This window comes from Sipha flava, unplaced genomic scaffold, assembly GCF_003268045.1.
Source record: "Sipha flava isolate LNK unplaced genomic scaffold, YSA_version1 339_pilon_pilon, whole genome shotgun sequence".
Classification (NCBI taxonomy): Eukaryota; Metazoa; Arthropoda; class Insecta; order Hemiptera; family Aphididae; genus Sipha; species Sipha flava.
The window spans coordinates 191,960-206,363 of NW_020273031.1; the positions used below are offsets into that span (position 1 = coordinate 191,960).

Consider the following 14,404-nt stretch of genomic DNA (forward strand, 5'->3'; position numbering starts at 1 on the left):
ATTTATGAAGAACAACGATATAATATATTGGTATGTTTTGAAGTCTAGTCACACTGTATTGGTAATAAAAAAATATATAAAATTTAAGTTAAAAAAACTAAAAAATAACGTTGAATACGAGTACTTTCGTAAGACATACAGGACGATAGTATTTGATGAAGTATTTGAAAATGCTTATGAACCATAGGTCCCATATAGACAGCAAATGTTTTTCCAGTCGATGCTAGATAATTAAAATAATAAATAAAATATTTATATAACGTAAAACTAATTTATTACATTATTGGAAATAAATACACAATAAAAAAGAGGTAGGTAGTGACTTGTAGAATGTACCTACAGTTATTTACACATACGTCATGACGTGTCGTATTACTTCCGTACATTTTTCAATCTTTTTTTATACTGTTAACAACACTTGGATGTTATACAATAAATACGTAATAAAATGAATTGCAAAATAATTAAAACTCAATTCATATCAATCGTATATTAACATAGTCAAATAAGTCAAATGTGTAACTGGATTTGTATTTTTTAATTTTTAATGTCATAAGATATATTATTATCTCTCAATATGTATCAATATTAACACCTATAAAAATAGAAACTGTATGTGAGTGTTGCTAAGTTACTTAAATATACACACAAACATACACATTACAACTGTAATATTCAATTTAAACAATGCTTAGAATAGATTAAAAAAATGTACATACTACATTACATAATACAAATGAGTGTATAAAATATGGTAAATTAACAAAATTTACCTATAATTTAATAACTGAAAAATAATCAAAAATCAAATAGTATGCAATATATGTATTCAATACGGTAATTATTATTGAGTATTGTAATTATTATAAACTTTTAAAAAATAATTGAATAAGATTTGAACATAAATATTTAAATTCAATAATAATTAATATAAAATAGATTTTAATGTTTAATAATCTCAAACGATAACTAAACGGATGGAGAAAGGTTGAGAAAATTTGAGAAGAAAATATTTTAGGCAATCTGTAGGCTAGTTTTCAAACGATATTTTTCAGCTTTACAGTTTTTATTATCAAATCTATGTATATTATTCATAATATTTTAATATATGTATTTAGTAAATAAGTAGATAATATAGCTGTGTAGGAATTACTTTCGAGAAAATTTCTGTCTCGAAAGGACATGATATAATTTTAAATATTCTTATAACTATTAATATATTCAGAGAGTAAATTTTGACAATAATTTCAATAATCAGTCATGTTGTGAGCAGCGAGAAATTCTTTAAATGAGCCCGGCTAATTTGAGAAACAAACTGATAAAATTCCATGCACAGAATATCAAGAAGGCATATACAAATAGCAACAATGCATTGTGTGCAATGTATAATCTGAAAATATAAAACAATTAATTAGTACAATGTATAAACAAAAAATTGATGATTAATTTTTATCTTTAATTTATGTATTTCTAAATTGTATTTCTTACTTTTCCCATTTTTTCCTGGCTGCAGGCAATGTGTGGATGTCATCTTTAACTAAATAAACTCTTAAACCAAGACAATGTGCTTGACTAAAGTATTCCCAAGACAGTTGATTTATGTCAAAGTTAAATAGTTCTTTATCTTGGCTACTGAGTGTTTCCCATAGCGCCATTAACCTATGGTTGGTGAACGTCCATTCTTTGTCGGAGAAATATGCTAATATATCTCGTACTTTATCAATCTTCTTATAAATTTTAAGTAATCTGTTTGAAATAAAAATAAATTAATAAATTGTTATTTAATTTTATCAAAATATTTATCATAAAAAAAAAAAGTGATCTTTAAGAATGTAATATTTAAGATAGCCGTGTACTAGTAGTAGTATAATATCGTACAAAACAAGTACTCTAGACTATAGTTCATAATAGACATAATATATATATTCATGATGTATATTGTGTAAATATTACGTACATTGGTTTTTGTCCAGCCAGAACAGCTAATGTGTCCAGTATGTACCCAGGAACGATGTGGCATAAAAAATTTAATAACGCGTAAAGGAATGGATTGTTGGTAGCCCAAAACGAATAATACCAGATTGCTCGAATAGTTGGCCAATAAATTCCATGACGTCTGTTCATCTCTATGAACTCATTCCATTTAACTGGTTTTTGTTTCGAGCTTGAACATGTGTATATCGGTATTTCGTCTACTTTTCTGTAAATGAAACACAACATTGCTTTGTTACATTTAGTGTACATTGTAAATTTTGTAACACTGTCTGTGGGTATAATTATTACAAGTGTTACATAATGTGTACCACAAGGATTTCAATTTGAGTAAAATTTTAACGCATACCTATGTTTTACATTTTTCATATACTTTTATAATTTATTGTAGAATACATTACATATACGATTTGTGTGTTTGAATTTTGTATTACCATACGTAAAAACATGAAGGGTTTTTGCTAAATTTATACTATTATCTATGATTATTAATAAAAGGCTTACCTAATTTTTATTTTATGTTGAAAATCAAAAATAAAGTAAGAAATATTCTACCAAACAAAGTTATTTCAAAAAATAATTATATTGGATCGCAAGTATATACAATAATACAGTAGAAAAATATTAAATTGAAGCGAGATTTATAAATATTTACGTTATGGTTCGATTTTCGATCTTGATATGTTTTAATGAATGGTCTTTCTTAAAATAAAAATTAATTATTTATTTTATTTATTAGAAATATATAACCTAATAAAATAAATCAGATTATTTCACAAACAATTTGGCAATTTGAAAATAAATATAATTGATTGGTAACATTATTACAGCTTTTAATTAATACCATATAATGTAGAATATACAAGATATATTTAATTGTAGAGAACATGTAGTTAAATTATCACTTTTATATGGCAATACACAAGGCCGGCGAGAACTTTTGATGGCCCCGGGGCTGATCGGTACTAGGCCTCCTTTACTTACACTTATTTGGCTAAGATATACATACTATTTGTACATACTTTTATATACTTGAGTGTAATAAAAATATTTAAATTAGCATCTTATCCTACAGAAAATGAGATTATAAAATAAATTTGTTTATAAAGCTGAAGCTGTGACGACGGGCCCTTTTGGAGGTACGGTCCCCGGGGCACTAGCCCATCCTACTCCACCCTCTTATCAGCCCTAGAAATGTATAAATATAAATACATTTTATCATAAATTATAATATTTGAATATTAAAGGAATACAATTAATTATGTAATGTAAATATACTAAAATATTTATTTTACAATAATTTACCTATTTGTGGCAGTTTCTTTTGTAGCACTAATAAGAGCATTGACAACCATGTCAACCGGGATCATGTCAGTAACTACATTGGTATTACCAAAGTATGTATGAAGGACTCCAGTACCAGCTCCAACTACAAGGCCCGTAGGACCATATACATTATCTATCCAACCTCTTACTGGTTCTCGATAAGTAGCAATCACTGTAGATATACAAAATATGTATTAGTATAATATAAACCAATTAAATAACGTTCATATAATTTTTTTTTTAATTTCATGTACAGACATTGATTATAATTTAATTTGTATTTATTTTATTTTCATTTAGGTACCATCAATGGTATAACATATTGCACTGGTAATAAATAATTTCAAATATATCGAATAATGTTTTGATTTAAATTAATATGTATATGTCTATAATATAAAATTACATTAATGTAATTTAACCTACTTACCAACAGTTGGTCGGAACACCAATATTGGAAGGTCTTGTGCTTCTCTTCGGATCGCATCTTCTGCCAAGGACTTCGTAAACGCGTAAGTGTTTGGTAAATCTCCAATAAGTCTTAAAATTATTATTAGTATAGTGTGTAATTATATATTATAAGGAAATGTAGTTTTTACTTTTTAGTCATATCTTGCAGTGCTTGATCGTCGGTAGAAGCTACCAACTTTAAAATGTCTTCGTAGTCAGAAATAGGGTCGTAAAATTGTTCATCGACTTGTGATCGATTACAGTTAGCGTACGCCGTGGATACGTGTGCCATTACCTAAATACGATTGGAAGATCTCAATAACTTCATATAATATTTAATTGTGACTTGAAATGTATTTTATGCGTGCGCTTTTAATTTTCATTACATGCATCTGTTTTTAACTAATAATGTATCACTTTCATTTCGATAGTACCAACAATATTAAGTCATAAAAAATTATACTTTAAGAATCTGAGAATCAATTACAGAGACTAATAACTTGTATTGCATCGCGACCCATTATATGAAAATTTCTTCAAAATTAGCAAACCACATAATTATTAATTGAAGTCTTATAACTATTGAGATAAAAAATGCTATTACAAAATATAAACAAAATGTTTTCGAACAAGTACCAAGGGCCTAAGAATGGTTAGATAACAAATTGATTTTTACCTAACGTATTTAAGTAAAATCAATAAATGAGTACATCATGAATTTATGTGGTTACAAAATGCATAACTTTTACTATTCATAATTTGTACTTTGCTGTTCGCCACTCAGAAATTACGAAACAATTCTTTATTGCGATGTTACGTAGGCAATAAAATGCACAGTTTATTTTACATATCATATAAAATAAATACAAATAAAAATGAACATGCTTACTCAAACGAACGTTAATTATAGTAAAACTTGGTGAAGCACATTCTCTCATGTTGATTTCATTCATAAATTTAATCGAACAAATAAAATTATGAATATTTTTGTACAATACTAATGAATAATAATGAATAATATTCACGGAAATAACCTACAGCTGTATAGTATATTTGGTTTCATTTTTTTGTTTTTGACATTAGATCTTTAAAAATATTTATAAAATAAAATAAATAGCTAAAAATATTTAGTATTTATAAAACACTAAAATAAGATTGTTTATATACTTTTTAGTACGAGACATAAAATTCAAAATTATTTATTGTATGGTCTTATTGGTATAGTTCATGACTATTTGTACAACATCAGAAGTATTCCAAAAAATATGTATGAAGAGAAAAAAATCTTTGTAAAATTAATATTCATAATCGAAAATAAACAATTCCATACTCATACAAATTTATTGTTTATTCATTTGAAGTATGAACTATAAAATCACATGCAAAGTTAATAATCAATATTATTAAAACTTTTAAATTATTTAAATTTTACCTTCAAGTTTCTTATTTTCTTTGCCAGGTTTAATAATTCTCTTGTTCCTGAAACGTTTATATTCATTGCTACACGAATGTGTTCATCAAAACGGACGGTAGCAGCACCATGAAATATAATGTTCACTTCATTGATCAATGTATTACGACTGCTGACACTTAGCCCAAGACCTGGTAAACTACAATCACCTGCTACCCCAGAAACTTTATGATAATACTTAGGCACTTCATATTTTAATCGTTTGAAAAGCTGAAATCAGAAATAAATACTACTTTATGTATATATTTGTATTTCAAAAATGTGTGTATTTACTATTATTTTATAAATTATTCCTTTTTGGATATTTGGTTTGTTTTCACTCACATAACAAATTAATTTCTACTGTACTGATGTTTTGGTTAATATTATTATAATTTTTTAATAATATATCCAATAGTGTACACAATCACAAAGTTATTACACAATAATCATAATTGATATATTTTATTAATCAAATAATTCATTGGTATTGTAATACAAAGTTAGAGCTGACAAGGTAAACATTTAAAGGACAAATCTAAAAAATAGCTAGTGATAAAGATTTATATCTACCTAATAGTTTTAAATTATTATAATGTTTAAACCATGAAGGGCAAGTGTAGGATGCAGTAGATTATATTTTATCAGATAAAAATGATTAATTTGTAGATTATGAAATTTGTAATGTTTCCTAATATTTTAAAATGTGTTGTATATGTGTGTGTATTGTACCATTAATAAGTTAATGATGTTATTTACCGAGAATGTCATTAATATGTTACGCATTTAAGGGAATAAGATTAACAATATTTAATAGTCATAATATGTTTAATCGTTTTAGTTTTAATAGTACATAAGTAATTGCAAATGTATACAAATGTTTTTAAAAAAAAATATTTCAAAATTATCAAGACTTTTATAATTATATTTTATTTTATCTTATAAAGAATACCTTAATCTAACCAAACATAGAGCCTTCCAAATTACATGTTACACTATCTAATTGTAATAAAAGAAAGAATAAATTACATTTTTGAATTGTCAAATGTGAATATAAACTGAATAATTTTTCGATTAATTATTATACTAATAAAAAATAGGAACGCTTATAAATGATCGGTAAGTCTTACAATTCATATAATTTAGAATACTTTTATATTTGAATCGGAGCGTAAACCATAATATGAAATAGATTCTGTGGAAAATATTTTGGGAATCGCTGTACTATAAATTATAACTTTTTTAATCGGATTGTCCGTCGATCGTATTGCCATAACAAAGATAACTATACGTAAATTGTTTACGGTTTGAGGTTATTTTGTATTTATTTAGTTCTGTTATTTAATTCACTTGTTAATTTCCACATTTTGTTGAAAAACACGCATAAGCCAATGAGTGTACATAAATTATTTTGATATAACATATAATAAAGATGACTTAACTAATAATACAAATATTAAACTATAATAAAACGGTTTATAAATTATATACATATGTGTATAACAGATATTATAAGTTTAACAGCAATTTTTAAATAATATTATTTTTATAAATGTAGAATAAAACACGTAATTGTAGGAACCAATTCCCAAGTCAGAGTTTAACGTTAAATTTATTTCATTTTAAATACTAATTACGGATGTTTATTTAAAATATTTGTGTAAATGAAGTACAATTATTTAAAAGCATGTAAAATAGGGTACATAATATATAAATAATTATTTTGACGGGGATTTTCCTAAAAATTTTTGGAAAAATATAATTGGAACATAAAATTTAAAACTATTTATATGAAGTCCAAATAAACATTCTAGGATTACTTTTTGAAGCACGTTACTGTCATGTTCCTGAAAAACTATTTAAGTCATAAAACTGGTTTTATAGTTCTATGATGGTTTGTGCGTAGTTACAAATAATATGGTATATTGCGTTTAAGGAATTGTTTTAGACCTCCAATGGAAGTTACTTAAAAATTTTCCAGAGTTTCCTTGGATCGTTAATTTTACATGACTGTAACATTCTTTTGTACAGTGGGTATTACCTCCAATCTTCAACATACTTTCTAAATCATATAGCTTGATAATTATCCTTCATCATTTTTGGTTATACTGTACAATACTTTAAATTATAATCACACAGAATCAGTAATCTCATTTCCTATACATTGTTATATGTATGTATAGGTAACATGTTTTTATGCGTCTATATTTTAATTCACGACCACATTTTTTATGTGCCCATTATATCCACCCATCTTGCATTGTCACGGTCGCCTGCAATAACATTACTAGTTTGATGTGTTTTGTCTAAGTTTACCCACTTGTTTTGTGAAAACTAGTTTGATATATAAAATATCTTGTTTAGCATACAACAACTACATTTCCTATATGTCTTACTTAATATGTTTTATAATCTATAGTATGTATTAAAATAAGATATATATTTGTAAACAATGTAAGTGTATTAAGTGCATTTAAATACAATTCAGTAATACATTTAATTGAAAAACATTTAAAACGTTCCCATATTTACAAAAATTAAAAATTAAATTTTCGAACCAACGTTCCTTTAATTTAGAATTTTTAGTAAAATGATTTATGTATAATATTTCAAATATTATTTGATAATATTTTAATTTCTAGACAGAAAAAACCCACATGTAAAATGTAAACCAAGCTCGGAAAAATTGAATAATGAAACTCAATTAGCTATTTGAAAACGCATTTAAATTACTTAATATACAATTTTTTGAATATTTATCTCAACCACCACCCAAACAACATACATCACAAAAAATAAAACTACCTATAGTATAAATCAGTATAAAGAAATAAAAAATTAAATATTTTTTCAAATTTTCACTTTAGTTTCATTTTTCCCTTAGTTGTGTCCACAAACTTCTTAGTAACATTATTTCTGGAATTAGGGTTATTTTTATTTACTAATAATACACGTGAAAACAGAACTCTAAAACAGTTTAGATAGATGCTATTTATAGTCGACAACTACTGTAATATTTTATACCTATATATATAACATTTAAGGAATAATTAAAAAAATATTTTTATTCATATCTATTGTTCAAATAAAATCTGTTTTGTAATTTTAACAATAGAAAAAAAAAATATTTACGTACTAAACAATATCAGTTTAAAATAGATATACGGAAAAAAAATTTCAAGGATATTGAATCATGGTTTCATACTGCGTATTCAAATATTATTTTGAAAAATCTAGTTATGAGATAATAAATTAAAGGAAAAAAGACTATCCTTTACAGCCATTATTACGAAAACTGGGTTCCACTTTGTTTTTTTGGACACACTATAACTTTAAAGAGATTATTCAATTGAATAAACATGTTGTGTTCAAAATCAATTATTTTCATAGAAGAGTATGTATGATTTATAGTTATATAACATGATATAATATATATTTTACTATAAAAGTACAATATAACACATTTTAAAGTAAAACAATGTATTGAATAGATTTCAAAAATAATTATTTCGAGTTCACTGACCATTGGCAGTTGACCTAAAATTAGATTTGATGAAATAGAAAGTGCCGATGAATTGTAAACACTTCCATCGAACACCAAAGAAATGCAAGGTCGCCGAGGGAGCACCTCTCTCAACGAATATTGTGCAATTGAATAAACTCGATCAGGCAACTTATAGAATGCTTGCACGCGCGTGAAATTGTTACGTTATCACATTATGAAATTTTGATAATCTCGATGTTCTATGTTCGGATTACGGTCGATACTTTGAACAATAATATTGACATCTAGTTCAAAATTGACATTGTTTTTGAGATTTTAAGCACCTGGAAAACCAGTTACTAATAGTAAACGTTTACAAACAAATTTCAAGTAAAAAAATACCTATGAAAATACTTTTTTATTTCTATCCACATTAATTTTAGCTGACCTTTATTCAAACTGAACGGTACTTGTTATTCATCACGTATGTTCATTTACATAACACATTTATGCATATTACATACATATATATGGTAAACTATAGACTATAACATATACGTAATCACATAAACACATACAAATTATACAAATTAGAATTATTCTAATTTTAAAACATTTTAATTTTTTTTTTTTTTTTTTTTAATGTAACAATGGATTAAATAGTTCTTTTCATTATAGTAATAATAGAATTTTATTTAATTGAAGTTGTTGAGAAAAAAATAAATCATCAAAATTATTCAAAATAGTCGAATAAATTATAAAATGAAATCTATGAATATATAAAACTATATTATACCAATATTTCACAATTCACAAATCAAACAATTAAAATAAATACTTGGGAGTTAAGTTTCAAGATAACCATATAAAGTCACATGTAGTTGTAGAAAACTATACAACTTAACACTATTGAGTAAACTTTTATATTAAATGACGTTTGCCTTGGTTGATTCATATCTATTGCGTGTTTTAATTATTTTTTTTATATGTATTTAATTACTTTTATTGTAGTATGAACAATTTAAGTAATTCAAATTATAATTTAGTGGACCCTATTTTATACTTCAGTAGGTACACCGTAGTAACGTAAATATAGTCATTTTTTATATATATCTCATTTAAGAAAAAAATTTAAAATCTGAATTAAACATAGCGGAACTAATACGCTATTAACCAGACAATTTTAGCATGATATAATGTAGAAATGTTCATAATCATGAAAATTATAAATAGAAAACATTTTATTATTATGTCAAGACCGTAGAGCTAATACGGCTAATTCACAGGTTAAAGACTCACACTGTCTCACATTTTTTCACTCAAAATTTTCACATCTATATAACACGGTCCCACGTCATCAACGTGACACTGTGTCATAATTGTTTGTCTAATGTAACATTTGATACTTCATGTCGAAAAACACGATGTATATATATTAAAAATAATGAAAACCCGCTTTCCAAAAGTATATAAAAATAAGTCATTAATTTTGTTGGTTAATTGTTTAGTTATAAATGTTCTAGATGAATAAAAATATTTGTGCAATTTTTCTCTAAAATAAAATGTTATAATACAACGTTTATATTTACCCGATCTTCGAATATATCTTCCATTCGTTGTTCAACGTTTTTGCCTTTTTTAGATCGAATCAACAAATAAATATGCTTGATATGAGGACACGTTCTGAGTAACTTTTCTAATAGAACCTTGCCCATAAAGCCTGTGCCGCCGGTCAAAAATATCACCCCATCACGGAAAAACTCTTGTATTGGAGTCCCAACTTCGGACTCATCAATTTCCCGTGGTTCGTTAAAACTCCGTTCACCTAAAAGCTCCAGAGGATCCACGTAGTATTTAGAATTTACAATGTCTTTAATCGGTACCAAAGGAGCACTCTCTTGTTTTTTCTCGATGTACTTCCGATGCAAATCGAGTGCCATATTGAACAATTATGAATAATATTACTGAAACAAAAACACATTTGAAATAATTTACTAGTAGATATTTTTTATGTTAGAAGTATGACTGCATATAAAAATTTAAAAAAAATTGCTTTAAATATTTGCGGGAGTGATAATTTTTAAATTTATATTGATTAATTTAATTTTGTTGACATTATTTTGCTTACTGTAATACGAGTAAAATATTTAGTTAATATATAAGTAGTTTTTAGTACATTTTTAACAAATGTAATGATATTGCAATCTATATTTTCTTATCGTTTTCAATTTCAAAATTTCTAAGATAATTTAATTTGAAATTTCAAATATTATTATCAGACTTTGATTATTATTGTACTTTCAAGACAGAAGGTCATAATAATGAACCAGTTAGTCAGTTGGCTATTGTCATAGAACATTTTATAAATATTTATTATTTTACCAAATTTTACACGGAATCTTCCGCAATAAACCTCGAGTTGCATACAACATAATAGAAACTGATGAGTAACTAATGACTTTCTTTTGGTAAATTATGTAAGGTGCATTAAAGCAGTGACGTAAACACAATTATTTAGTGTAACGCTTGATACATAATTCATAATATACAATGCGCGAAATGTTTCATCAAGTAATGGGAATTACACTCGACTAGAGCAATAATTTGCGATAACATGAGAATTTTCAAATACAACTCACTGTACTACTATTATATTTTTATTTTTTCACTCGGTTACCTTGACCCGATCGTTCTCAAAATTTCCATCTAATGATCAATGTACTCTATGTAATATTTTGAAGTGAATATCAAGTACCCAAATTAACTTGTTTCATGCTATACCTATTGTATTTTTTAAATTTTGTTTCTAAAAATACTATACCTAGTTCTTTTTTTGCCCTTTTTGTAATTTTGCGAAATTAATATTTGCAATTATATTTTAGCCAACATTTCGTTTTTACACTTAATCACCTATGATGTCCCATTTAAAATTGAATTTTACCTAATCTAACATTTTTTTTTTTTGGGTCACCTATATATAATAATAAAACGACGATATGTAATTGAATATGTTTAATATTAAAACTATTTCTACAATATCCAATGTATACTAGACCCACGAATCCACGCGGTGTATGAAGACAAACCGTCACAGCAACCCAATGTCAACGCTACTGTTATCACAATTATATTATCGATAGCATAATAATAAAAGTGATGATTTATTAAATAATGTATTGAAAAGAGGACATTTAGTATTGATTTTTCAACGATAACGAAACAAGTACAGTAGTACAATATGGTAATAAATTCATATACTACTTAAATCAATAATTGAAGTATTATATCGGAGTTCTCGTAGTACCTACTTCGAAAAATTCATCTTTTATACTCTGGCTTTCAACGAAGTTTCAGAATTTGTGATGTAAGATTTCAGTATAATAAGTATTGCAATTATTAATAATTTTAGTGATATAATTTTTCGAATTTAAAATAAAATGTTTTGAAACTGATTAAATTTAAATTTAAACAATTATTTTATCATCTTATGTAATAAATAAAAACTTACCAAAACCAATATATTGGCTTAAAATATTAACAAATATCACTTAAGTTATATTTATCATTATAATATATTAATATTTTATAGATTTATGTCATTCAAAAGGTACGTTTTTATTCCTCTCGAACTATCTATATTTTAAGCTCTTAAATTTTGATTTTTCGGTATTAGATTTTTGTGTTTAAGATAAATATAATTAGGCTTGTCATACATTCCAGTTTTAAAGGCATGTCCCGACTGATCATTCAGTTTGTCCTGATTAATAAAATCTGAGAGAAAATAATATTTAATTTTGTATTATTTAATACCCAATAAAATATACAACATATTTATTCGGCATGGTTATATACAATAAATGTATTTTTATATTAGCTAATAAATATTTAAATTACGAAATTATATACTTATTATTGTTTCCATATGAACGTTACATATAAAATAAAAAAAAGTCTTTCAATAAGATTCCTAATTTAGCTATTTCAAAATCTGGCAACCCTAAGTATAACAAAATACTTCAATCTGACGTAGTATTTATACTAACTGATAAACAATATAAATATACTGTGTACCCTGAAAAACCCTACAATGATTATTAGAAAATATACAAATAATATCTATAAAAACAGAAAATATAAGTTATAGATTTAGAAAACGCATACTTGTTTATAAAAATAACGATTTGATTCTTAATAAATTTATGAAATTAAATATATTTTATTTTATACTGAACATTAAAATAAACAATTTAAAAACAGTTATTGCTATATTAGTTTAGTATTATTGAATATTATTTTCAAAATACAATCAGAAAATGAAAATTTAATGTTCAATATCCTCATAAATCATTCAGTATTCACATGTTAAAATATACGATTTGATTTGCTGTAATATTTTTATGCACTAACACAAATACTCTTAATATTTATATCTTATATTTGTGTATATTATTATTTACTTGTGCTTGTGTAATTTTAAGTAAATAGTTTGAAATATAAAATATAAAAATATTTTTGTTCTTAATTAATAAACAAGCAAAATAACTAATTTTAATTTATAATAAAAAAGTGAAAATGTTAGCATATTTAAATGAAAATGTTGTATGAAGAATTATACTAATTAACTGATAATCTATATTAGTTCTTACCTTATCAAAACAACAATGTGTGTAGAGGAGTTTAGAAATAAACGACTTTAACGAAGTACCTATTGGAAAAGAATGACCATGAGTCCATAGACCTAGTCTCTCACACAATAACTGAATTGAAGAATTACTAGTGTTGTCTCATACACAACGAGGTCTCGGTTTGAAGGGGACCAAGGGGGGCATGGTCTCCGATTCTACAAGGTTGAGGATTTGAGTGGGCACTTGACATTAGACTTCAAATATTGTTACTATTATTATTACTATTACACTAGGTATAATAGGTTATTTTTTTTGAATAACTTAAACGAATATTGTTTATATTACTAACGTATAACATCGCAAAAATATTAATTTTCAGTTTATAGTTCGCTGGATATATAGTTCAATAGAATACCTAATACTCAGTACTCGATATTTGATTTATAATTTGTAAATTTACATCACTAATACAAAAAAAATCTATTTCGGAAGATAAGTGTAATATATTTAAATAATTTACAAAACTATTAACCTTTAACATTTATCTTCATTATTCATTATTTAATTAATCAACTTTTAATAGTGACATTAAAAAAAAAATTATACTTAATTATAATTAATTATAATCTGTTTAATTTAATTTGAATATATACAATCATTGTATATAATTTATTATTAATACTATTGAATTTATATAAATATTTACAGTTGGAACTTTATTTAACGAAATTGATGATTCTCTTTGAAAAAATACATATTTTTTCACTTAAAAAATGTGTCTAAATAATTATACGTAAAACGTCTAATAATAACGTAAACTATCAAAATAAAGTAGATTTATAATAGTAATACGCATAATATTGTATAGTAATAAGAAAATAAATAATAGTATATTAGTAGAGATATACTAAAATGTATACATAATTTCATTAATATTTTTATTATTTTTTATCAAATAATTATAAATAAATAAATAAAATAAAAATAATAAAATTAATAAATAAATAAATTTTTTTTTAGAAAAAATGTATACTTCCAGAAGTCCAGTTTTAATTTTAAGTAATTATTTCAATTTGT

General features: G+C 25.0%; 1 protein-coding gene across 1 annotated transcript; it reads right to left on the reverse strand.

Moving 5' to 3' along the window:
- Positions 1-960: 960 nt before the first annotated feature.
- Positions 961-13,464, reverse strand: LOC112687311 (fatty acyl-CoA reductase wat-like). The gene is made up of 9 exons (XM_025559948.1): positions 13,349-13,464; positions 10,292-10,666; positions 5,201-5,449; positions 3,918-4,063; positions 3,749-3,858; positions 3,298-3,490; positions 1,958-2,200; positions 1,489-1,746; positions 961-1,390 (listed from the first exon to the last, which is right to left on the reverse strand). Exons 2-9 carry the CDS (start codon positions 10,640-10,642, stop codon positions 1,285-1,287), a joined length of 1,656 nt encoding a protein of 551 aa, XP_025415733.1. The 5' UTR covers positions 10,643-10,666; positions 13,349-13,464; the 3' UTR covers positions 961-1,284.
- Between the last annotated feature and the right edge of the window lie 940 nt (positions 13,465-14,404).

What these genes read in the sequence shown, in the direction of transcription:
- LOC112687311 (XM_025559948.1), bottom strand. Translation starts at nt 10,642, where the DNA reads ATGGCACTCGATTTGCATCGGAAGTACATCGAGAAAAAACAAGAGAGT. An exon ending in AAGATATATTCGAAGATCGG is followed by an intron (nt 5,450 to 10,291) that starts GTAAATATAAAC and finishes TTCTGATTTCAG; the next exon opens with CTTTTCAAACGATTAAAATA. An exon ending in CTGCAAGATATGACTAAAAA is followed by an intron (nt 3,859 to 3,917) that starts GTAAAAACTACA and finishes AATAATTTTAAG; the next exon opens with ACTTATTGGAGATTTACCAA.